Below are 27,500 nucleotides of genomic sequence, written 5' to 3' on the forward strand. Positions count from 1 at the left end.
GTTATTATTATACCAGCTGGAGGAGGGGACGTCTATGGTAGTGGAGTTATTATTATACCAGCTGGAGGAGGGGACGTCTATGGTAGTGGAGTTATTATTATACCAGCTGGAGGAGGGGACGTCTATGGTAGTGGAGTTATTATTATACCAGCTGGAGGAGGGGACGTCTATGGTAGTGGAGTTATTATTATACCAGCTGGAGGAGGGGACGTCTATGGTAGTGGAGTTATTATTATACCAGCTGGAGGAGGGGACGTCTATGGTAGTGGAGTTATTATTATACCAGCTGGAGGAGGGGACGTCTATGGTAGTGGAGTTATTATTATACCAGCTGGAGGAGGGGACGTCTATGGTAGTGGAGTTATTATTATACCAGCTGGAGGAGGGGACGTCTATGGTAGTGGGATTATTATTATGCCAGGCAATGTATCTGTCGTCATCGCAGAACAGACTCCAGGACTTGTCATTGTATCCAAGACAACAGTCATCACCCCATCCTCTCCTGCTGATTCCTTTATATGTCACTCCTATACCAGCCCCCATTATCCCACTCCACTCTACCTCCCAGTAACAGCGCCCAGTCAAACCCTCTCTACACAGCACCTGTTCACAGTCCTCAAATCTCTCTGGGTGATCAGGATACGGCTGCTCCTCTGTCCTCCATGTCACCTTTCTGTTCTCCTCAGACAGAGAGAGGAGTCTGTTTACTGTGTTTAGGTCCAGTGTGAGATCACAGACATCTGATGGATGAAACCAGACAAAATATTAGAAATCATCATCATTCACACACACACACACACACACACACACACATTGTTAAAGGAACTCTTTGTAAACGTTGGTGTCCCTGATTTCTGCTTCTGTAGAACTACAGCTGATATTTAATATGACCAAGTCAGTAATGATGGTGGTCTTTGACTTAACTTGAATTAAGACTTATTCTTAGTCATATTGTTCCAGCAGTCAACACTCACATTCTCTAAGTCCAGGTTTCATTCTGTTCTCTCCACCATGTTCCACACTGTAGCGGTAAGCAGAAAAACAGACAGTCATTGAGGGATACACCTGAACTCACACACACACACACACACACACACACACACACACACACACACACACACACACACACACACACACACACAGTCAGCATATAACATTGTCCAAGTGGTGGTCAGAATGTTTGTCTTAACTAGCCTGAAAAGTCAAACATGTCTGATATGAACATTGACATAAACCCTCTACATACTTGAGTTTCTCCAGTCTGCAGTGTGGATCCTCCAGTCCAGCAGAGAGCAGTCTGACTCCTGAGTCTCCTGGGTGATTGTAGCTCAGGTCCAGCTCTCTCAGGTGTGAGGGGTTTGACCTCAGAGCTGAGACCAGAGAAGCACAGCCTTCCTCTGTGACTAGACAGCCTGACAGCCTGCAAAGAGTCAAATCATATTAAAACCACACTGCTATTCTTTGGTGGTGAAAATAGTGGCAGTATATTTCTTCAACATATTCAGATACATCAGTGTCCTGAAACCTTCCATATCTATTCAGAAATTAATGTATCATCATTATAAATTACAAATGATCACACGTTTTACCTGCAGATAGAAACATGTATAGTACAAATATTTGAGTAGACTGACCAGACCAGTTTAAAAGCAGTATCAGTCAAAAGACAGACAGTGAGGTATCAGATTTAGATTGTATTGAGTATACAGTCCACAACATATCTATTTTGACAGTGAAGATAACATTTTAATTGGGGATAGGGGCCAGTATTGAGAATTTTGAAAAAAATATGTGCCCATTTTTAACTGCCTCCTACACCAACTCAGAAGCTAGAATATGCATATTATTGTTCAGGTTTGGATAGAAAACACTCTGAATTTTTATAAACTGTTTGAATGGTGTCTGTAAGTATAACAGAACTCATATGGCAGTCAAAACCCTGAGACAAATTCTGACAGGAAGTGGATACCTGATGTGTTGAATTACCTTTAAGCCTATGCCATTGAAACACACAGGGGCTTATTAATCTTTTGGCACTTCCTATTGTTTCCACTAGATGTCACCAGCCTTTACAAAGTGTTTTGAGTCTTTTACTGTGAGATCTGACCGAACAAGAGCCTTGGAACGGTGATGGCCGATTAGACTCTGGCGCGCGAGTTCATGTTGGGTACCCTCGTTCCAATACGTTTTAAAAGAGAATGCATTCGTCCGCCTTCAATTTTATTCATGTTCTGGTTGAAAAAGGCACTAATGATTTATGCTATACAACGTTTGACATGTTTGAACGAACGTAAATATTTTTTTTCACGTCTTTCATGAAGAAAAGTCCAGCGGGCTTAGTTCATGTGCTAACGACACAGAGCTTTTTGGACATAAATAATGAGCTTTTTCGAACAAAACTACATTTGTTATGGACCTGGGATTCCTGGAAGTGACATCTGATGAAGAGAATCAAAGGTAATGGATTATTTACATAGTATTTTCGATTTTAGATCTCTCCAACATGGCGGTTAGTCTGTATCGCAAAGCGTATTTTTCTGGGCGCAGTGCTCAGATTATTGCAAAGTGTGATTTCCCAGTAAGGTTATTTTTAAATCTGGCAATCCGGTTGCGTTCAAGAGATGTAAATCTATAATTCTTTGAATGACAATATAATATTTTACCAATGTTTTCGAATAGTAATTATTTAATTTGTTGTGCTGATTGACTGGCGGTTATTGGAGGGAAAAGATTTCCTCAACATCAACACCATAGTAAAACGCTGTTTTTGGATATAAATATGAACATGATAGAACAAAAAATGCATGTATTGTCTAACATAATGTCCTAGGAGTGTCATCTGATGGAGATTGTCAAAGGTTAGTGCATCATTTTAGCTGGTTTTCTGCTTTTGGTGACGCCTGTCTTTGAATTGACAAAACATTACACACAGCTATTTTCAATGTACTCTCCTAACATAATTTAACTTTATGCTTTCGCCGTAAAGCCTTTTTGAAATCGGACAACGTGGTTAGATTAAGGAGATGTTTATCTTTCAAAGGGTGTAAGATAGTTGTATGTTTGAGAAATTTGAATTATGACATTTAATTGTTTTCAAATTTGGCGTTCTTGATATTTCACCTGTTGTTGATAGGGTGTACCAGGGGTGGGACGCTTGCCCATAGAGGTTAAATGTGGCTCTAAACTCCAACATTTTGGATTTCAGATCAAATGTTTCATATGAGGTGACAGTATATAATGTCACCTTTTATATGAGGATATTTTCATACATATCTGTTTCACCATTTAGAAAAATAAAAGCACTTTATCTATCTAGTCCCCCTATACCTGTTAGGGCTAGGGGGCAGTATTGACACGGCCGGATAAAAACGTACCCGATTTAATCTGGTTACTACTCCTGCCCAGTAACTAGAATATGCATATAATTATTGGCTTTGGATAGAAAACACCCTAAAGTTTCTAAAACTGTTTGAATGGTGTCTGTGTATAACAGAACTCAAATGGCAGGCCAAAACCTGAGAAGATTCCATGCAGGAAGTGGCCTGTCTGACAAGTTGTGTTTCATCTTGGCTCTTTTTATTGAAGACTGAGGATCTTTGCTCTAACGTGACACTTCCTACGGCTCCCATACGCTCTCAGAGCCTGGGAAAAAGCTGAACGATATCGAGGCAGCCTCTGGCTGAAACACATTATCGCTTTTGGCAAATGGCCGATCAGAGGACAATGGGCTTAGGCGCGTGCCCGAGTCGACCCCATGCTTTATTTTCTTTCTTCTTTTTACCTAAACGCAGATTCCCGGTCGGAATATTATCGCTTTCTTATGAGAAAAATGGCATAAAAATTGATTTTAAACAGCGGTTGACATGCTTCGAAGTACGGTAATGGAATATTTAGAATTTCTTTGTCACGAATTGCGCCATGCTCGTCACCCTTCTTTACCCTTTCGGATAGTGTCTTGAACGCACGAACAAAACGCCGCTGTTTGGATATAACTATGGATTATTTTGAACCAAACCAACATTTGTTATTGAAGTAGAAGTCCTGGGAGTGCATTCTGACGAAGACAGCAAAGGTAATAACATTTTTCTTATAGTAAATCTGACTTTGGTGAGTGCTAAACTTGCGGGTGTCTAAATAGCTAGCCCTGTGATGCCGGGCTATCTACTGAGAATATTGCAAAATGTGCTTTCACCGAAAAGCTATTTTAAAGTTGGACATATCGAGTGCATAGAGGAGTTGTGTATCTATAATTCTTAAAATAATTGTTGTGCTTTTTGTGAACGTTTATCGTGAGTAATTTAGTAAATTCACCGGCAGTGTTCGGTGGGAATGCTAGTCACATGCTAGTCACATGCTAATGTAAAAAGCTGTTTTTTGATATAAATATGAACTTGATTGAACAAAACATGCATGTATTGTATAACATAATGTCCTAGGTTTGTCATCTGATGAAGATCATCAAAGGTTAGTGCTGCATTTAGCTGTGGTTTGGGTTTATGTGACATTATATGCTAGCTTGAAAAATGGGTGTCTGATTATTTCTGGGTGGGTACTCTGCTGACATAATCTAATGTTTTGCTTTCGTTGTAAAGCCTTTTTGAAATCGGACAGTGTGGTTAGATTAACGAGAGTCTTGTCTTTAAAATGGTGTAAAATAGTCATATGTTTGAGAAATTGAAGTTTTTGCATTTTTGAGGTTTTTGAATAACGCGCCACAGGATTACACTGGCTGTTACGTAGGTGGGACGATTTGGTGCCACCTGCCCTAGAGAGGTTAAAGAAGTCATATGTTTCCTGACCAATTCACTCATAGTGTATTAAATTAGTCAAAAGTTTACTATTTGGTTCCATATTCTTTGACTGCAATGACTACATCAAGCTAACCTCTCACCATTACCAATAACAGAGGCTACAACAAAACATGCTAACCTCTCACCATTACCAATAACAGAGGATACAACAAAACATGCTAACCTCTCACCATTACCAATAACAGAGGCTACAACAAAACATGCTAACCTCTCACCATTACCAATAACAGAGGCTACAACAAAACATGCTAACCTCTCACCATTACCAATAACAGAGGATACAACAAAACATGCTAACCTCTCACCATTACCAATAACAGAGGCTACAACAAAACAAGCTAACCTCTCACCATTACCAATAACAGAGGCTACAACAAAACATGCTAACCTCTCACCATTACCAATAACAGAGGCTACAACAAAACATGCTAACCTCTCACCATTACCAATAACAGAGGCTACAACAAAACATGCTAACCTCTCACCATTACCAATAACAGAGGCTACAACAACACATGCTAACCTCTCACCATTACCAATAACAGAGGCTACAACAACACATGCTAACCTCTCACCATTACCAATAACAGAGGCTACAACAAAACAAGCTAACCTCTCACCATTACCAATAACAGAGGCTACAACAAAACATGCTAACCTCTCACCATTACCAATAACAGAGGCTACAACAAAACATGCTAACCTCTCACCATTACCAATAACAGAGGCTACAACAAAACATGCTAACCTCTCACCATTACCAATAACAGAGGCTACAACAAAACATGCTAACCTCTCACCATTACCAATAACAGAGGCTACAACAAAACATGCTAACCTCTCACCATTACTAATAACAGAGGATACAACAAAACATGCTAACCTCTCACCATTGCCAATAACAGAGGCTACAACAAAACATGCTAACCTCTTACCATTACCAATAACAGAGGCTACAACAAAACATGCTAACCTCTCACCATTACCAATAAGAGGCTACAACAAAACATGCTAACCTCTCACCATTACCAATAACAGAGGCTACAACAAAACATGCTAACCTCTCACCATTACCAATAACAGAGGCTACAACAAAACATGCTAACCTCTCACCATTACCAATAACAGAGGCTACAACAAAACATGCTAACCTCTCACCATTACCAATAACAGAGGCTACAACAAAACAAGCTAACCTCTCACCATTACCAATAACAGAGGCTACAACAAAACATGCTAACCTCTCACCATTACCAATAACAGAGGCTACAACAAAACATGCTAACCTCTCACCATTACCAATAACAGAGGCTACAACAAAACAAGCTAACCTCTCACCATTACCAATAACAGAGGCTACAACAAAACAAGCTAACCTCTCACCATTACCAATAACAGAGGATACAACAAAACATGCTAACCTCTCACCATTACCAATAACAGAGGCTACAACAACACATGCTAACCTCTCACCATTACCAATAACAGAGGCTACAACAAAACAAGCTAACCTCTCACCATTACCAATAACAGAGGATACAACAAAACATGCTAACCTCTCACCATTACCAATAACAGAGGCTACAACAAAACATGCTAACCTCTCACCATTACCAATAACAGAGGCTACAACAAAACATGCTAACCTCTCACCATTACCAATAACAGAGACTACAACAAAACATGCTTACCTCTCACCATTACCAATAACAGAGGATACAACAAAACATGCTAACCTCTCACCATTACCAATAACAGAGGCTACAACAAAACATGCTAACCTCTCACCATTACCAATAACAGAGGCTACAACAAAACATGCTAACCTCTCATCATTACCAATTTATTTATTTATTTCACGTTTATTTAACCAGGTAGGCAAGTTGAGAACAAGTTCTCATTTACAATTACGACCTGGCCAAGATAAAGCAAAGCAGTTCGACACATATAACAACACAGAGTAACACATGGAGTTAAACAAATGTAACCCTCTCACCAGGCTTGAATATGACTCTCACAATATTAACATATGTAGAGTATCTCAGCAGCATGGGATGTTAGGTGAGAAGGACATCTCCAATAAGAATTCCTATTGTAAACTTTCTAGGGTTATGACAATAGGGTATTAACTTCAGATGAAATGATTATAGGTTTCTGTTATTGAATCAGGATAAACCATCCCATGCATTAAATTGAAACAATTAATGACTCCACCAAGGCAACATACATAATGTTCCATATGTGTATTAAAACATTTTCAAACACAAATACATGTTCAGACACAACATCAAAAGAAAAAAATAATAATAATAAACCCCAATGAGTCGTGCACAACCCGTGTCCAAATTAAGCACCTCACATTGTGGTTACTCACGAATTGGTAGATATTCCCTCAGCGAAGTATGGCAGTTCCATGCAGGTTTCCTCACAAAGTCCATGGCAACACAGCTACCCATGCAGACAGTACTCCTTAGTAACCGATATCCCCATGGCAACACGAACTCGTTAAACTTCCCAAGCAATTATCTCCCGGTGTCACACGATGCTAGGCTAACCTCTAGCTGGCTAATACCTCCACAACGAGTCGGTAGCTTCAGTCTTTACTAAGTTTTAACTAAATTATAACAACTCTTTTATTAAATAAAATATGTATTTCCCTTCATGTCTTAGTAGCTATGGGTTTTGTTGTAGTTCTGTCGTCTTCTTTTATAATTTTTCTTCACCAACCGTCCTGAGGTAAAACGTCCATCCTTTCATCAACGTCTTTTTCCCTCCCGTTAACCAGGTCAACTCCCATTGGCCACAACTTAACAAGCGACCTTATTGGTCAAAACGTAAACTTCAAAGTAAAACAAACTATTCACTTATACATTAAATAAATATTTCTTCAAAAAGCATAATGCATTAACAACATTACAGTTTAGGAGCAATTCAATCATCTTTTAAATATAATACCAATTAATTATAACAAATAAACTCAATACTTGGTTCAAACAAGGGTATTACACAAACATACAGTCAATAATACAGTAGAAAAATAAGTCTATATACAATGTGAGCAAATGAAGTGAAATAAGGGAGGTAAAGGCAAAAAAAGGCCATGGTGGCAAAGTAAATACAATATAGCAAGTAAAACACTGGAATGGAAGATATGCAGTGGAAGAAAGTGCAAAGTAGAAATAATGGGGAGCAAAGGAGCTAAATAAATAAATACAGTAGGGGAAGAAGTAGTTGGGCTAAATTATAGATGGGCTATGTACAGGTGCAGTAATCTGTGAGCTGCTCTGACAGCTGGTGCTTAAAGCTAGTGAGGGAGATAAGTGTTTCCAGTTTTAGTGATTTTTGTAGTTCGTTCCAGTCATTGGCAGCAGAGAACTGGAAGAAGAGGTGGCCGAAGGAGGAATTTGCTTTGGGGGTGACCAGGGAGATATACCTGCTGGAGCGCGTGCTACGGGTGGGTGCTGCTATGGTGACCAGTGAGCGGAGATGAGGGGGGACTTTCTTTACCTAGCAGGGTCTTGTAGATGACCTGGAGCCAGTGGGTTTGGCGACGAGTATGAAGCGAGGGCCAGACAACGAGAGCGTACAGGTCGCAGTGATGGGTAGTACAGTGGGGGGAAAAAGTATTTGATCCCCTGCTGATTTTCTACCTTTGCCCACTGACAAAGAAATGATCAGTCTATAATTTTAATGGTAGGTTTATTTGAACAGTGAGAGACAGAATAACAGCAAAAAAAATCAAGAAAAACGCATGTCAAAAATGTTGTATATTGATTTGCATTTTAATGAGGGAAATAAGTATTTGACCCCTCTGCAAAACATGACTTAGTACTTGGTGGCAAAACCCTTGTTGGCAATCAGAGGTCAGACGTTTCTTGTAGTTGGCCACCAGGTTTGCACACATCTCAGGAGGGATTTTTTCCCACTCCTCTTTGCAGATCTCCTCCAAGTCATTAAGGTTTCGAGACTGACGTTTGGCAACTCGAACCTTCAGCTCCCTCCACAGATTTTCTATGGGATTAAGGTCTGGAGACTGGCTAGGCCACTCCAGGACCTTAATGTGCTTCTTCTTGAGCCACTCCTTTGTTGCCTTGGCCATGTGTTTTGGGTCATCGTCATGCTGGAATACCCATCCACAACCCATTTTCAATGCCCTGGCTGAGGGAAGGAGGTTCTCACCCAAGATTTGACGGTACATGGCCCCGTCCTTCGTCCCTTTGATGCAGTGAAGTTGTCCTGTCCCCTTAGCAGAAAAACACCCCCAAAGCATAATGTTTCCACCTCCATGTTTGACGGTGGAGATGGTGTTCTTGGGGTCATAGGCAGCAATCCTCCTCCTCCAAACACGGCGAGTTGACTTGATGTCAAAGAGCTCCATTTTGGTCTCATCTGACCACAACATTTTCACCCAGTTGTCCTCTGAATCATTCAGATATTCATTGGCAAACTTCAGACGGGCATGTATATGTATTCTTGAGCAGGAGGACCTTGCGGGCGCTGTAGGATTTCAGTCCTTCACGGCGTAGTGTGTTACCATTTGTTTTCTTGGTGACTATGGTCCCAGCTGCCTTGAGATCATTGACAAGATACTCCCGTGGAGTTCTGGGCTGATTCCTCACCGTTCTCATGATCATTGCAACTCCATGAGGTGAGATCTTGCATGGAGCCCCAGGCCGAGGGATATTGACAGTTCTTTTGTGTTTCTTCCATTTGCGAATAATCGCACCATATGTTGTCACCTTCTTACCAAGCTGCTTGGCGATGGTCGTGTAGCCCATTCCAGCCTTGTGTAGGTCTACAATCTTGTCCCTGACATCCTTGGAGAGCTCTTTGGTCTTGGCCATGGTGGAGAGTTTGGAATCTGATTGATTGATTGCTTCTGTGGACAGGTGTCTTTTTTACAGGTAACAAGTTGCGGTTAGGAGCACTCCCTTTAAGAGTGTGCTCCTAATCTCAGCTCGTTACCTGTATAATAGACACCTGGGAGCCAGAAATCTTTCTGATTGAGAGGGGGTCAAATACTTATTTCCCTCATTAAAATGCTAATCAATTTATAACATTTCTGACATTAGTTTTTCTGGATGTTTTTGTTGTTATTCTGTCTCTCACTGTTCAAATAAACCATTAAAATTATAGACTGATCCTTTCTTTGTCAGTGGACAAACGTACAAAATCAGCAGGGGATCAAATACTTTTTTCCCCCACTGTATATGGGGCTTAGGTGACAAAACGGATGGCACTGTGATAGACTGCATCCAATTTATTGAGTAGGGTATTGGAGGCTATTTTGTAAATGACATCGCCGAAGTCGAGGATCGGTAGGATGGTCAGTTTTACGAGGGTATGTTTGGCAGCATGAGTGAAGGATGCTATGTTGCGAAATAGGAAGCCAATTCTAGATTTAACTTTGGATTGGAGATGCTTATAGTGAGTCTGGAAGGAGAGTTTACAGTCTAACCAGACACCCAGGTATTTGTAGTTGTCCACATATTCTAAGTCAGAACCATCCAGAGTAGTGATGCTGGACAGGCGGGCAGGTGCAGGCAGCGATCGGTTGAAGAGCATGCATATAGTTTTACTTGTATTTAAGAGCAGTTGGAGGCCACGGAAGGAGAGTTGTATGGCATTGAAGCTCGTCTGGAGGTTAGTTAACACAGTGTCCAAAGAAGGGCCAGAAGTATACAGAATAACACCAATAACAGAGGGGGTCTGATCTTTGTGCCTCTGTAAATTTCTCATTCATCATCATTAATGATTCATTCATGATTATTCATAATCATGGTAGCATCCACATGAATGTATTAGTGTTCAGAAACATATTCTATTCTTACTGACAATACAAGTGAAGTGACTCCAAAATGACAGGACATTATTCACCAATCAGTTTCTATTAGGAAAAACATCATCCAAAACACAACCAAGACAAACTGCAAAATGAATTCAACAAGTTAGTAGAATCACAAGCTTAATGTAATCACTGCAGGCATGGAATATGGTACAACTACTAAACTTATGACTACTTTAATACAATATAAGTAAATTTGTCCGAATATGTACAACTTTTTCAAATGGGAGAACTAAATACATAAAGTGCTTTCCTTTCTTAACAGTAACACAGCTATGTATGAAAATACCCTCAAATAAAAGGTGACATTCTGTACTGTCACCTAATATGAAACATTCTAAGTCAAATCCAAAATGCTGGTGCATAGCACCACATTTAAAACTGCAAGCTTCACTGTCCAAACACATATGGTGTGGACTATGTGTGTCTGGTAAACACATGTGGATCTGGTGAACAGTTATTACTTGTTGACCAACTACAGGAATACTGACCTCAGAGTCTCCAGTTTACAGTGGGGATTCCCCAGTCCAGCAGAGACCAGCTTCACGCCTGAATCCTTCAGGTCATTGTTACTCAGGTCCAGCTCTCTCAGGTGTGAGGGGTTTGACCTCAGAGCTGAGACCAGAGAATCACAGCCTTCCTCTGTGACTCCACAGCCTGACAGCCTGCAAAGAGTCAAATCATATTAAAATCACACTGCTATGCTTTGGTGGTGAAAATAGTGGCAGTATAATTTTTCAACATATTCAGATATCAGTGTCCTGAAACCTTTCATATCTATTCGTAAATGAATCTATCATCATTAAAAATGACAAATTATCAAAGTTTTGCCTGCAGATAGAAACATGTATAGTACAAATATTTGAGTAGACTGACCAGACCAGTTTAAAAGCAGTATCAGTCAAAAGACAGACAGTGAGGTATCAGATTTAGATTGTATTGAGCATACAGTCCACACCATATCTATTTTGACAGTGAAGATAACATTTTAAATGTGGCTCTATACTCCAACATTTTGGATTTCACATCAAATGTTTCATATGAGGTGACAGTATATAATGTCACCTTTTATTTGAGGATATTTTAATACATACAGTTGAAGTCAGAAGTTTACATATACCTTAGCCAAATGCATTTAAACTCCATTTTTACAATTCCTGACATTTAATCCTAGTAAAAGTCCCCTGTCTTAGGTCAGTTAGGATCACCACTTTATTTTAAGAATGTGAAATGTCAGAATAATAGTAGAGAGAATGATTTATTTCAGCTTTTATTTCTTTCATCACATTCCCAGTGGGTCAGAAGTTTACATACACTCAATTAGTATTTGGTAGTATTGCCTTTAAATGGTTTAACTTGGGTTAAACGTTTCGGGTAGCCTTCTACAAGCTTCCCACAATAAGTTGGGTGAATTTTGGCCCATTCCTCCTGACAGAGCTGGTGTAACTGAGTCAGGTTTGTAGGCCTCTTGCTCGCACACGCTTTTTAATTCTGGCCACACATTTTCTATAGGATTGAGGTCAGGCTTTTGTGATGGCCACTCCAATACCTTGACTTTGTTGTCCTTAATCCATTTTGCCACAACTTTGGAAGTATGCTTGGGGTCATTGTCCATTTGGAAGACCCATTTGTGACCAAGCTTTAACTTCCTGACTGATGTCTCAAGATGTTGCTTCAATATATCCACAATTTTCCTGCCTCATGATGCCATCTATTTTGTGAAGTGAGCCAGTCCCTCCTGCATCAAAGCACCCCCACAACATGATGCTGCCACCGCCGTGCTTCACAGTTGGGATGGTATGATGGCTGTGTGGTCCCATGGTGTTTAGACTTGCGTACTATTGATTGAACGTGTTACCTTCAGGCGTTTGGAAATTGCTCCCAAGGATGAAGCAGACTTGTGGAGGTCTACAATTTTTTTTCTCTGAGATTTTGGCTGATTCCTTTTCATTTTCCCATGATGTCAAGCAAAGAGGCACTGAGTTTGAAGGTAGGCCTTGAAATACATCCAAATTATGTCAATTAGTCTATCAGATGCTTCTAAAGCCATGACATAATTTTCTGGAATTTTCCAAGCTGTTTAAAGGCACAGTCAACTTAGTGTATGTAAACTTCTGACCCACTGGAATTGTGATACAGTGAATTATAAGTGAAATAATCTGTCTGTAATCAATTGTTTCAAAAATTACTTGTGTCATGCACAAAGTAGATGTCCTAACCGACTTGCCAAAACTATATAGTTTGTTAACAAGAAATTTGTGGAGAGGTTCAAAAACACGTTTTAATGACTCCAACCTAAGTGTATGTACACTTCCGACTTCAACTGTATGTGATTGACGATTAAAAATTAAATTCTGATGATGCCATGATTAAGAAAAATCATGAATGAATCATGAATCAGAATGAGTGAGAAAGTTACAGAGGCCACAACAAAACATGCTAACCTCTCACCATTACCAATAACAGAGGCTACAACAAAACATGCTAACCTCTCACCATTACCAATAACAGAGGATACAACAAAACATGCTAACCTCTCACCATTACCAATAGCAGAGGCTACAACAAAACATGCTAACCTCTCACCATTACCAATAGCAGAGGCTACAACAAAACATGCTAACCTCTCACCATTACCAATAACAGAGGCTACAACAAAACATGCTAACCTCTCCCCATTACCAATAACAGAGGATACAACAAAACATGCTAACCTCTCACCATTACCAATAACAGAGGCTACAACAAAACATACTAACCTCTCACCATTACCAATAAGAGAGGCTACAACAAAACGTGCTAACCTCTCACATTACCAATAACAGAGGCTACAACAAAACATGCTAACCTCTCACCATTACCAATAACAGAGGCTACAACAAAACAGCTAACATCTCACCATTACCAATTACAGAGGCTACAACAAAACATGCTAACCTCTCACCACTACCAATAACAGAGGCTACAACAAAACATGCTAACCTCTCACCATTACCAATAACAGAGGCTACAACAAAACATGCTAACCTCTCACCATTACCAATAACAGAGACTACAACAAAACATGCTAACCTCTCACCATTACCAATAACAGAGGCTACAACAAAACAGCTAACGTCTCACCATTACCAATTACAGAGGCTACAACAAAACATGCTAACCTCTCACCACTACCAATAACAGAGGCTACAACAAAACATGCTAACCTCTCACCATTACCAATAACAGAGGCTACAACAAAACATGCTAACCTCTCACCATTACCAATAACAGAGGGGGTATGATCCTTGTGCCTCTGTAACTTTCTCATTCCTCATCATTCTCGATTCATTCTTATTCTTACTGACAATACAAGTAAAGTGACTCCAAAATGACAGGATATTATTCACCAATCAGTTTCTATTAGGAAAAACATTAACTAAAATACAATCAAAACAAACTGCAAATGAATTCAACAAGTTAGTAGAATCACAAGCTTGATGTAATCACTGCAGGCATGGAATATGGTACAACTACTAAACTTATGACTACTTTAATCTAACCACGTTGTCCGATTTCAAAAAGGTTTTACGGCGAAAGCATAAAGTTATATTATGTTAGGAGAGTACATTGACAATAGCTGTGTGTAATGTTTTGTCAATTCAAAGACAGGCGTCACCAAAACCATAAAACCAGCTAAAATGATGCACTAACCTTTGACAATCTCCATCAGATGACACTCCTAGGACATTATGTTAGACAATACATGCATTTTTAGTTCTATCAAGTTGATATTTATATCCAAAAACAGCGGTTTACTATGGCGTTGATGTTCAGGAAATCGTTTCCCTCCAATAACCGGCAGTCAAGTCAGCACCACAAAATTAAATAATTAAAATTAGAAAACATTGGTAAGATATTATATTGTCATATAAAGAATTATAGATTTACATCTCTTGAACGCAATCAACTTGCCAGATTTAAGCAGAAATTTGCATCCTGAAGCTCTAACTCCAAAAAGTTTTGGGACACTGTAAAGTCCATGGAGAACAAGAGCACCTCCTCCCAGCTGCCCACTGCACTGAGGCTAGGTAACACGGTCACCACCGATAAATCCATGATAATCGAAAATTTCAACAAGCATTTCTCAACGACTGGCCATGCCTTTCTCCTGGCTACCCCAACCCTGGCCAACAGCTCCGCCCCCCCCCCCGCAGCTACTCACCCAAGCCTCCCCAGCTTCTCCTTCACCCAAATCCAGATAGCAGATGTTCTGAAAGAGCTGCAAAACCTGGACCCGTACAAATTAGCTGGGCTAGACAATCTGGACCCTCTCTTTCTAAAACTATCCGCTGCCATTGTTGCAACCCCTATTACCAGTCTGTTCAACCTCTCTTTTGTATCATCCGAGATCCCTAAAGATTGGAAAGCTGCCACGGTCATCCCCCTCTTTAAAAGGGGTGACACCCTATACCAAACTGTTACAGACCTATTTCCATCCTGCCCTGCCTATCCAAAGTCTTTGAAAGCAAAGTTAATAAACAGATCACTGACCATTTCGAATCCCAACGTATCTTCTCCGCTGTGCAATCTGGTTTCCGAGCCGGTCACGGGTCCACCTCAGCCACGCTCAAGATACTAAATGATATCATAACTGCCATCTATAAAAGACAGTACTGTGCAGCCGTCTTCATCGACCTGGCCAAGGCTTTCGACTCTGTCAATCACCGTATTCTTATCGGCAGACTGAATAGCCTTGGTTTTTCTAACGACTGCCTCGCCTGGTTCACCAACTACTTTGCAGACAGAGTTCAGTGTGTCAAATTGGAGGGCATGTTGTCCGGACCTCTGGCAGTCTCTATGGGGGTACCACAGGGTTCAATTCTCGGGCCGACTCTTTTCTCTGTATATATCAATGATGTCGCTCTTGCTGCGGGAGATTCCTTGATCCACCTCTACGCAGACGACACCATTCTGTATACTTCTGGCCCTTCCTTGGACACTGTGCTAACTAACCTCCAAACGAGCTTCAATGCCGTACAACACTCCTTCTGTGGCCTCCAACTGCTCTTAAATGCTAGTAAAATCAAATGCATGCTTTTCAACCTTTTGCTGCCCGCACCCGCCCGCCCGACTAGCATCACCACCCTGGACGGTTCTGACCTAGAATATGTGGACAACTACAAATACCTAGGTGTCTGGTTAGACTGTAAACTCTCCTTCCAGACTCATATTAAACATCTCCAATCCAAAATCAAATCTAGAATCGGCTTTCTATTTCGCAACAAAGCCTCCTTCACTCACGCTGCCAAACTTACTCTAGTAAAACTGACTATCCTGCCGATCCTCGACTTCGGTGATGTCATCTACAAAATAGCTTCCAATACTCTACTCAGCACACTGGATGCAGTCTATCCCAGTGCCATCCGTTTTGTTACCAAATCACCTTATGCCACCCACCATTGCGACCTGTATGCTCTAGTCGGCTGGCCCTCGCTTCATACTCGTTGCCAAACCCACTGGCTCCAGGTCATCTACAAGACCCTGCTAGGTAAAGTCCCCTCTTATCTCCGCTCACTGGTCACCATAGCAGCACCCACCTGTAGCACGCGCTCCAGCAGGTATATCTCTCTGGTCACCCCGAAAGCCAATTCCTCCTTTGGCTGTCTCTCCTTCCAATTCTCTGCTGCCAATGACTGGAACGAACTACAAAAATCTCTGAAACTGGAAACACTTATCTCCCTCACTAGCTTTAACTTTTATGGGAAACGTGGGACGTGCCACTCTATTCAACAGCCAGTGGTATACCGTGGCGCGAAATACAAAACCTTAAATATGCTATAACTTCAATTTCTCAAACATATGCCTATTTTACACCATTTGAAAGATAAGACTCTCGTTAATCCAACCACATTATCCAATTTCAAAAAGGCTTTACAGCGAAAGCAACACATTAGATTATGTCAGGAGAGTACCCAGCCAGAAATAATCACACAGCCATTTTCAAAGCAAGCATATATGTCACAAAAAACCAAACCACAGGTAAATGCAGCACTAACCTTTGATAATCTTCTTCAGATGACACTCCTAGGACATTATGTTATACAATACATGCATGTTTTGTTCAATCAAGTTCATATTTATATCAAAAACCAGCTTTTTACATAAGCATGTGATGTTCAGAACTAGCATACACACTGAAAACTTCCGGTGATTTTACTAAATTACTCAGCATAAACGTTCACAAAATACATAACAATTATTTTAAGAATTATAGATACAAAACTCCTTTATCCAATCGCGATGTCAGATTTTAAAATAGCTTTTCGGCAAAAGCACATTTTGCAATATTCTGAGTACATAGCTCGGCCATCATGGCTAGCTATTCAGACACTCACCAACGTCGAGGCTCAGTAAACTCAGAATTACTATAAAAAAAAATTGATTACCTTTGCTGTTCTTCGTTAGAATGCACTCCCAGGACTTCTACTTCAACAACAAATATTGTTTTGGTTCCAAATAATCCATAGTTATATTCAAATAGCTCAGTTTTGTTTGTGCGTTCAGGTAACTATCCAAACGGTGACGCGGGGTGCATTTCGTGACAAAAAAATTGAAAATGTTCCTTTACCGTACTTAGAAGCATGTCAAACGCTGTTTAAAATCAATTTTTATGTGATTTTTCTCGTAAAAAAGCGATAATATTCCAACCGGACAACTTTGTATTCATTCAAATAGAGAAAGAAAAACATGGTGGTCTCTTGTGACCGCGCATCTCCAGGCTCTGAGCCACTAGGCTGACCACTCACAAACAGAGCTCCTGAACCTTGCCCAGAGACAGCAGATGCCCCAATCCACTTTCTGGCGCCTTCCGAGAGCCAATGGAAGCCTTAGAATGTGTCACGTAACCCCAAAGATACTGTATTTTTGATAGAGATGCAACAGTTGGACCACAAATAATCAGACAGGCCACTTCCTGCTTGAAATCTTCAGGTTTTTGGCCTGCCATATGAGTTCTGTTATACTCACAGACACCATTCAAACAGTTTTAGAAACTTTAGAGTGTTTTCTATCCAAATATACTAATTATATGCATATTCTCATTTCTGGAAAAAAGTAGTAACCAGTTTAAATCGGGTTGGTTTTTTATCCGGCCGTGAAAATACTGCCCCCTACCCCAACAGGTTAAGCACCAGCTGTCAAAGCAGCTCACAGATCACTGCACCTGTACATAGCCCATCTATAATTTAGCCCATAGAACTACCTCTTCCCCTACTGTATTTATTTATTTATTTATTTTGCTCCTTTGCACCCCATTATTTCTATTTCTACTCTGCACTTTCTTCCACTGCATATCTACCATTCCAGTGTTTTACTTGCTATATTGTATTTACTTTCCCTCCATGGCCTTTTTTGCCTTTACCTCCCTTATCTCACCTCATTTGCTCACATTGTATATAGACTTATTTTTCTACTGTATTATTGACTGTATGTTTTTTTACTCCATGTGTAACTCTGTGTTGTTGTATGTGTCGAACTGCTTTGCTTTATCTTGGCCAGGTCGCAATTGTAAATGAGAACTTGTTCTCAACTTGCCTACCTGGTTAAATAAAGGTGCATTTTTTTTATTTTTAAATAGGGACTATAGCTACTATGGCAACCACAGAGACTTAAGCATTTATGTCTATATTGACTATTGAGACTATAGATACTATAGAGACTATAGAGACTATCGAGGAACTGCAGAAGAAGGTAACGACAAGATAATAGTTGAAGATGCATAAGGATTAACCAGGGAGGATTACTGAGTGTGTTGGGGAATAGTACTAAGTGAATGTTGATTTGACAGTTGTGTGAGTGTTGAAATGACAGGTTAATATGTTTGAAATTTGGAAATTGAGAGATTGAAAGGTGGATAATAACATATTGATATTTGGAAAATAATTGGTAAGCTGAAGTTCAACAAAGGTTGAAATTTGGATAAAAAGAGATTGAAATTTGGATAATAAGAGATATTATTTGTACTGAGTGAATGAGAGCTGTCAGGGGACTAGCCCCGGTGTGAAAGAGGTGCCTATCTGAATGAAAACCCCAACCAGTTCCGTCCACCGGTTTGAAAAAGGTGCGAGTATGAATGAATACCCCAACCAATTCTGTGAGCTGAGTTTTTAACGTTGTATAGGGATTCTGCGTGATGTGAAGATATAAAATAACTATTACCGAATATACTATATGAATATTATAATGGGTTACAAGAGATGTGATGAAGTAACAATGTATGTTGAGTATAATGGGTTACTAGAGATTTGTTAATGTAATATGTTATTAGTGGCTTTCAGATAGCACTTTAATAATGTGGTGTCTTAGTATTTTGAATTAGTGTGTTTGAATACAAGGTCACATGAGGAAAAGAGGAATTGAGACATATCATATTAGAGGCTTCCATCTGTCGTTTGGGTTAAAGATAAGCTTCCTGTGGACAAATGGATAAGCCGGCAGTGAAAATGAATGGTACTCACTGAACTCAAACAGGCTGTAAGGGACATTGGTGACAGAAAGAGCATACAGTACAAGTCAAAAGTTTGGACACGCCTACTCATTCAAGGGTTTACTATTTTCTACTATGAAATAACACATATGGAATCATGTAGTAACCAAAAAACTTGTAAAACAAGTTTTAGAACTTTTGCGTTGATGACAGCTTTGCACACTCTTGGCATTCTCTCAAACAGCTTCATGAGATAGTCACCTGGAATGCATTTCAGTTAACAGGCTTGTTTTGTTAAAAGTTCATTTGAGGAATTTATTTCCTTCTTAATGTGTTTGAGCCAATCACTTGTGTTGTGACAAGGTAGGGGTAGTATACAGAAGATAGTCCTATTTGGTAAAAGACCAAGTCCACAGTATGGCAAGAACAGTTCAAATAAGCAAAGAGAAATGACAGTCCATCATTACTTTGAAACCTCTTTGGGATTGGGGGCAGTATTTTCACGTCTGGATGAGAAGTGTGCCCAAAATAAACTGCCTGCTACTTAGGCCCAGAAGTTAGGATATGCATATAATTGGAAGATTTGGATAAAACTTATTTGGCAAGCGAAACCCCGAGGGCAAACCATCCAGGAATGTTTTTGTTGTTGAGGTGGCTGTGTTTTCTATTGTTTTCTATGGGAATCTAGATGTATGAGGCACCTGGTTGCAGTTCTTATGGCTTCCACTAGATGTCAACAGTCTTTAGAAATTGGTTGATGTTTTTCCTTTGAGAAATGAAGTACGGCTGTTAAGAATGAGTGTCAAGCCAAGTGTACTCTTTTGCTTGGTGTGCGCTCCAGGTCACGCGCTCCACATTGATTTCATCCGCTACTGAACACAGTATATTCCGTCTTAAATTTTATAGATTATTTAGGTTTTAGGATAACTAAGGATGGATTAGGAAAGTTGTTTGAAATGTTTGGACCAAGTTTACAGGTAACTTATTAGATCATTTGTAGTCATGTTGGGCGAGTAGGAACCGGTGAATTTCTGAATCAAACTCGTAAAATAAATGGACTGTCACGCCCTGACCTGAGAGAGCCTTTTTATGTCTCTATTTAGGTTTGGTCAGGATGTGATTTGGGTGGGCATTCTATGTCCGTGTTTCTATGTTTGGGATTTCTTTGTTTTGGCCAGGTATGACTCTCAATCAGGAACAGCTGTATATCGTTGTTGCTGATTGGGAGTCATACTTAGGCAGCCTGTTTTTCCTTTGGATTTTGTGGGTAGATATTTTCTGTTTAGTATTTTTGCACCTGACGGAACTGTTCGGTTGTTCTTTTGTTTTTTCTTTTGCTTGTCGGAGTTAGTGTTCAGTTTTATCATTAAAAATGACGAACACTTACCACGCTGCATTTTGGTCTGATTTCTCTTCCCCTTCATCTGAGGACGACGAAGACCGCTACATGGACATTTTGGGGATATAAAAAAGGAGTTTACTGAACAAAAGGACCATTTGTGATGTTTCTGGGACATATTGGAGTGCCAACAGAAGGTCTTCAAAGGTATGGCATGAATTATATCGTTATTTCTGACTTTCGTGTCGCACCTGCTTGGTTGAAATATGATTTTCATGTGTTTGTATGATGGGGTGCTGTCCTCAGATAAATGGCATAAAGCATGGTTTGCTTTCGCCGTAAAGCCTTTTTGAAATCTGACACGGTGGCTGGATTAAGAAGTTAAGCTTTAATTTGGTGTATTGCACTTGTGATTCTATGAAAGTTAAATATTTCTAATAATTTGATTTGAATTTCGCGCTCTGCAATTTCACCGGATGTTGTTGAAACATCCGTAACGGCTAGCGGAACGTCTAAGCCATGAAGGTCAGTCAATGTGGAACATTTCAAGAACTTTGAAAAGTTTCATCAAGTGCAGTTGCAATAAATATCAAGCGCTATGATGAAACTGGCTCTCATGAGGACCGCCACAGGAAAGGAAAACCCAGAAATACCTTTGCTGCGGAGCATTCTGCAGTGATACGCCATCCAATCTGGTTTGCACTTAGTGGAACTATCATTTGTTTTTCAACAGGACAATGACCCAACACACCTCCAGGCTGTGTAAAGGCTATTTGACCAAGAAGGAAAGTGACAGAGTGCTGCATCCGATGACCTGGCCTCCACAATCACCCGACCTCAACCCAATTTACATGGTTTGGGATGAGTTGGACCGCATAGTGAAGGAAAAGCAGCCAACAAGTGCTCAGCATATGTGGGAACTCCTTCAAGACTTTTGGAAAAGCATTCGAGGTGAAGCTGGTTTAGCCGGTGCCCCCGCACATTGACTCTGTACCGGTACCCCCTGTATATAGTCTAGCTATTGTTATTTTACTGCTGCTCTTTAATTATTTATTACTTTTATTTCTTATTCATATTTTTTTGTAGGTATTTTTTTATAAAAAATGTTTAAACAGCATTGTTGGTTAGGTCTTGTAAGTAAGAATTTCACTGTAAGGTCTACCTGTTGTAATGTGTGACAAATAACATTTGATTTGATGTCATTAGTAAACATTTTAAAAAGTAAGAGGCCTAGAATTCCTGATTCTACCAGGATTGTGTTCTAGAGGCTTCAATAAAAGAACACCCTTTGTGTTCTGTTAGACAGGTAACTCTTTATCCACGATATAGAAGGCGGTGTAAAGCCGTAACACTTATGTTTTTCCAACAGCAGACTATGATCGATAATGTCAAAAGCCATACTGAAGTCTAACAAAACAGCCCCTACAATCTTTCTATCATCAATTTCTCTCAGCCAATCAGTAATTTCTGTAAGTGCTGTGCTTATTGAATGTTCTTCCCTGTAAGCGTACTGAAAGTCTGTTGTCAATTAGTTTACTGTAAAATAGAATTGTACCTGGTCAAACACAATTTTTTTCCAAAAGTTCTGAAAGGGTTGGTAACAGGCTGATTGGTCGGCCTTTTGAGCCTGAAAAGGGGGATTTGCTATTCTTAAGTAGCGGAATGACTTTTTCTTCCCTCCAGGCCTGAGGGCACACACTTTCTAGTAGGCTTAAATGTATTATAATAAATGACTATAAATGTTGTAAATTCTTATGGAATGGTAGGCTGGTAATGCTTATACATTCTTCTAAATGTTTAGAAATGTTTACAATATAGTTGTTAAGAGTTTATAAATCGTTAAAAGGTTTTTACGTTGATAGTTATTATCAAGTGTTACCAAGGTCACCTCTATGTATATAATGAGATAATGTAAGATTTGTTGTCAACACTTGCAGTGCCTCTGTCCAAAAACATTATTTATCAACAGGTTTTTTAGAAATCCCAGTGGGAAGATTTCCAGAATCAGAATAAACAGGAAATCCAGATTCTCCAACAGGGATTGTCACTCATGGCTGCATCTTAAAACTCTTGGTTAGTTTATTACTGGCCAACAAAATGTAGTGGGGGGGGGGGGGGGGGGGGGGGTTGCCCTGACCTGGACTTAAACCTGGGTAAAGCAACTGTTAACCTAACACATTAGCTGTTACATCAAGAGATCCGAACAGCTTGACGAGGTTTCTAGGTGTTGGGTTAAAGTTGTTTCAATAGTTGTATAGGTTTTAGAATAAAGTAGTAGCAATGTACTGTACAGTTCTGCCATTGTAGAGGTCATTAGGCACAGATCTAGGATCAGAATACAGTAAATTAACCTGTTATGGCTAGGGGGCAGTATTTTCACGGCTGGATAAAAAACGTACCCGATTTAATCTGGTTACCACTCCTACCCAGTAACTAGAATATGCATATACTTATTACATATGGATAGAAAACACCCTAAAGTTTCTAAAACTGTTTGAATGGTGTCTGTGAGTATAACACAACTCATTTGGCAGGCAAAAACCTGACAAGGTTTCAGGCAGGAAGTGGCCTGTCTGACAAGGTGTCGTTCTTCTTGTCTCTGTTTATTGAAGAGTGAGGATCTTAGCTGTCCCGTGACACTTCCTACGGCTGCCATAGGGTCTCAGAAGGCGGTAAAAAGCTGAATCGTGGCTTTGCAGGCTCTGGCTGAAAGTAGCGCGTTTGGGTAGTGGCTGGTTACAGTACTGTGAGACTCAGGCTCGTGCCCGCGTCGACCGAAAGCTTTGTTTACTTTCCTCTGTTTAGCTAAAAGGAGATTCCCGGTCGGAATATTATCGCTTTTTTACGAGAAAAATGGCATAAAAATTGATTTTAAACAGCGGTTGACATGCTTCAAAGTACGGTAATGGAATATTTAGAATTTTTTTGTCACGAATCGCGCCATGCGCGCGATCCTGATTTACCATTTCAGATAGTGTCTGGGACGCACGAACAAAACGCCGCTATTCGGATATAACGATGGATTATTTTGGACCAAACCAACATTTGTTATTGAAGTAGCAGTCCTGGGAGTGCATTCTGACGAAGACAACAAAAGGTAATCAAACTTTTATAATAGTAAACCTGATATTGGTGAGTGCTAAACTTGCCGGGTGTCTTAATAGCTAGCCCGTGATGCCTGGGCTATGTACTTAGAATATTGCAAAATATGCTTTCACCAAAAAGCTATTTTAAAATCGGATATATCGAGTGCATAGAGGAGTTCTGTATCTATAATTCTTAAAATAATTGTTAGGCTTTTTGTGAACGTTTATCGTGAGTAATTTAGTAAATTCTTAGTGAATTCGCCGGAGGTTTGCGGGGGGTATGCTAGTTCTGAACGTCACATGCTAATGTAAAAAGCTGGTTTTTGATATAAATATGAACTTGATTGAACAAAACATGCATGTATTGTATAACATAATGTCCTAGGGTTGTCATCTGATGAAGATCATCAAAGGTTAGTGCTGCATTTAGCTGTGTTCTGGGTTTTTGTGACATTATATGCTAGCTTGAAAAATGGGTGTCTGATTATTTCTGGCTTGGTACTCTGCTGACATAATCTAATGTTTTGCTTTCGTTGTAAAGCCTTTTTGAAATCGGACAGTGTGGTTAGATAAAGGAGAGTCTTATCTTTAAAATGCTGTGAAATAGTCATATGTTAGAAAAATTGAAGTTTTTGTATTTTTGAGGAATTTGTAATTCGCGCCACGCCTATCATTGGATATTGGAGCAGGTGTTCGGCTAGCGGAACGTCTAGATGTAAGAGGTTAATACAATATAAGTGAATTTGTCCAAATAATTAAGACTTCTTCAAATGGTAGAACTACAGTGCCTTGCAAAAGTATTCATCCCCCTTGGCGTTTTTCCCATTTTGTTACAACCTGTAATTTAAATTGATTTTATTTGGATTTCATGTAATGGACAAACACAAAATAGTCCAAATTGTTCAAGAGAAATAAAAAAAATGACTTGTTTAAAAAATAAAGTTAAAAACAGAAAAGTGGTGCGTGCATATGTATTCACCCCCTTTGCTATGAAGCCCATAAATAATATCTGGTGCAACCAATTACCTTCAGAAGTCACATCATTAGTTAAATAAACTCCACATGTGTGCAATCTAAGTGTCACATGATCTGTCATATGATCTCAGTATATATACACCTGTTCTGAAAGGCCCCAGAGTCTACAACACCACTAAGCAAGGGGCACCATCAAGCAAGCGGCACCATGAAGACCAAGGAGCTCTCCAAACAGGTCAGGGACAGAGTTGTGGAGAAGTACAGATCAGGGTTGGGCTATAAAAAAATATATGAAACTCTTAACATCCCACGGAGCACCATTAAATCCGTTATTAAAAAATGGAAAGAATATGGCACCAAAACAAACCTGCCAAGAGAGGGCCGCCCACCAAAACTCACAGACCAGGCAAGGAGGGCATTAATCAGAGGCAACAAAGAGGCCAAAGATAACCCTGAAGGAGCTGCAAAGCTCCACAGCGGAGATTGGAGTATCTATCCATAGGACCACTTTAAGCCGTACACTCCACAGAGCTGGGCTTTACGGAAGAGTGGCCAGAAAAAAAGCCATTGCTTGAAGAAAAAAAATAAGCAAACACATTTGGTGTTCACCAAAAGGCATGTGGCAGACTCCCCAAACATATGGAAGAAGGTACTCTGGTTAGATGAGACTAAAATTGAGCTTTTTGGCCATCAAGGAAAACGCTATGTCTGGTGCAAACCCAACACCTCGCATCACCCCGAGAACCGCATCCCCACAGTGAAGCATGGTGGTGGCAGCATCATGCTGTGGGTTTGTTTTTCATCGGCAGGGACTGGGAAACTGGTCAGAATTGAAGGAATGATGGATGGTGCTAGATACAGGGAAATGCTTGAGGGAAAGCTGTTTCAGTCTTCCAGAGATGTAAGACTGCTAAAGCAACACTCGAGTGGTTTAAGGGGACACATGTAACTGTTTTGTAATGGCCTAGTCAAAGCCCAGACCTCAATCCAATTGAGAATCTGTGGTATGACTTACAGATTGCTGTACACCAGCGGAACCCATCCAACTTGAAGGAGCTGGAGCAGTTTTGCCTTGAAAAATGGGCGAAAATCCCAGTGGCTAGATGTGCCAAGCTTATGGAGACATTCCCCAAGAGAGTAGCAGCTGTAATAGCTGCAAAAGGTGGCTCTACAAAGTATTGACTTTGGGGGAGTGAATAGTTAAGCACGGTCAAGTTCTCTTTTTTTTCTTATTTCTTGTTTGTTTCACAATTAAAATATTTTGTATCTTCAAAGTGGTAGGCATGTTTTGTAAATGAAATGATACAAACCCCCAAAAATCTATTTTAATTCCAGGTTGTAAGGCAAACAAAAAGGAAAAATGCCATGGGGGTGAATTATTTTGCAAGCCACTGTACATACATAAAATGGGAGAACTAGATACATAAAATGCTTTCATTTGTAAACGGTAAAACAGATACGAATAGTCTCAAATAAAAGGTGACATTCTGTACTGTCAACTAATATGAAACATTTGATCTCAAATCCAACATGCTGGAGCATAGCACCAAATGTAAAACTGTAAGCTTCACTGTCCAAACACATATGGTGTGGACTATGTGTGTCTGGTAAACACATGTGGATCTGGTGAACAGTTATCACTTGTTGACCAACTACAGGAATACTGACCTCAGAGTCTCCAGTCTGCAGTGTGGATCCTCCAGTACAGCAGAGAGCAGCTCCACTCCTGAATCCTTCAGGTCATTGTTACTCAGGTCCAGCTCTCTCAGGTGTGAGTGGTTTGACTCCAGAGCTGAGACCAGAGAAGAACAGCCTTTCTCTGTGACTCCACAGCCTGACAGCCTGCAACGAGATCATCATGACTTCACAAACACACTGTTAATTTAACACCAGTAGTGTAGAAGGACAATGGTAGATGCATTTGCTTCATATTCCCAAACAACATATAGATTCATCTCCCATCTCCTTGAATTGTATGGTTATATTGTTATACTATTGTCAAAATCAATGCATTTTTTCTATATGTTTTTCAATATAATATTATATACATATTATAATACACATTTTTCCTAAACTGAATATTTCTGCCTGATGATTAGTTCTTATATGTCATTTTATGTACTCACAGAGCAGCTCTGGAGGCTTTGACCACTGGCAGCAGCCTCAGAAGACCTTTCTCTGATCTGGAGAATTTCTTCAGGTCAAACACATCCAGCTCCTTTTCTGAAGTCAGCAACACAAAGACCAGAGCTGACCACTGTGCAGGTGACAGTTCTTCTTCTGAGAGACTTCCTGATCTCAGGTAGAATTGGATCTCCTCCACTAGAGAATGGTCATTCAGTTCATTCAGACAGTGGAACAGATTGATGCTCCTCTCTGGAGAGGGATTCTCCCTGATCTTCTCCTTGATGTAGTTCACTGTGTCTTCATGGCTCTGTGAGCTGCTTCTTGTCTTTGTCAGTAGACCTCGTAAGTGCTTCTGATTGGACTCCAGTGAGAGTCCCAGAAGGAATCGGAGGAAAAGGTCCAGGTTTCCTGTCTCACTTTGTAAGGCTTTATCCACAGCACTCTTGTAGACAGTAACTTCAGACTTGTCTCTGTACAGCAGAGAAAAGATACTGGACTTTGTTTGCTGTTTGTCCATTAGATTCTCATTGTTGTTGATGAATGAGAGGAACACATACACAGCAGCCAGAAACTCCTGAATGCTCAGATGAACAAAGCAGTACACCTTGTCCTGGTACAGCCCACATTCCTCTTTAAAGATCTGTGTGCACAATCCTGAGTACACTGAGGCTTCATTGACATCAATGCCAGCCTCTTTCAGGTCTTCTTCATAGAAAATCAGATTGCCATTCACAAGCTGTTGAAAAGCCAGTTTTCCCAGTGACAGAATGCTCTCTTTATTCCAGTGTGGACCTGTCTCTTCTTTCCCAAGATACTTTTCATCCTTCTGTTTGGTATGAAACACCACAAG

The 27,500-nt window shown here is 40.1% G+C and overlaps 2 protein-coding genes and 1 long non-coding RNA gene across 3 annotated transcripts in view; all 3 read right to left on the reverse strand.

Moving 5' to 3' along the window:
* LOC145865963 (neoverrucotoxin subunit beta-like) overlaps positions 1-1,605 on the reverse strand; it is a 3,521-nt gene extending 1,916 nt beyond the window's left edge. The window contains exons 1-4 of the mRNA XM_082970855.1: positions 1,583-1,605; positions 1,247-1,420; positions 975-1,021; positions 194-740 (exon numbers count right to left, since the gene is read on the reverse strand). Of these exons, the coding sequence (XP_082826981.1) occupies positions 194-740; positions 975-1,021; positions 1,247-1,420; positions 1,583-1,605 (791 nt within the window). The remainder of the gene's footprint in view (positions 1-193; positions 741-974; positions 1,022-1,246; positions 1,421-1,582) is intronic.
* LOC123735945 (uncharacterized) overlaps positions 1-27,500 on the reverse strand; it is a 284,243-nt gene that overhangs the window by 247,231 nt on the left and 9,512 nt on the right. The gene's annotated exons all lie outside the window — the stretch shown is intronic.
* The window catches only part of LOC145865978 (NLR family CARD domain-containing protein 3-like), a 2,457-nt gene continuing 1,117 nt past the window's right edge, over positions 26,161-27,500 (reverse strand). Inside the window, exons 1-2 of the mRNA XM_082970865.1 lie at positions 26,650-27,500; positions 26,161-26,365 (exon numbers count right to left, since the gene is read on the reverse strand). The exon at positions 26,650-27,500 is cut by the window's right edge and continues 1,117 nt beyond it. Of these exons, the coding sequence (XP_082826991.1) occupies positions 26,176-26,365; positions 26,650-27,500 (1,041 nt within the window). The 3' untranslated portion in view covers positions 26,161-26,175. The remainder of the gene's footprint in view (positions 26,366-26,649) is intronic.

This window comes from Salmo salar, unplaced genomic scaffold (genome assembly GCF_965601325.2).
Source record: "Salmo salar unplaced genomic scaffold, fSalSal1 ptg000005l, whole genome shotgun sequence".
Lineage (NCBI taxonomy): Eukaryota > Metazoa > Chordata > Actinopteri > Salmoniformes > Salmonidae > Salmo > Salmo salar.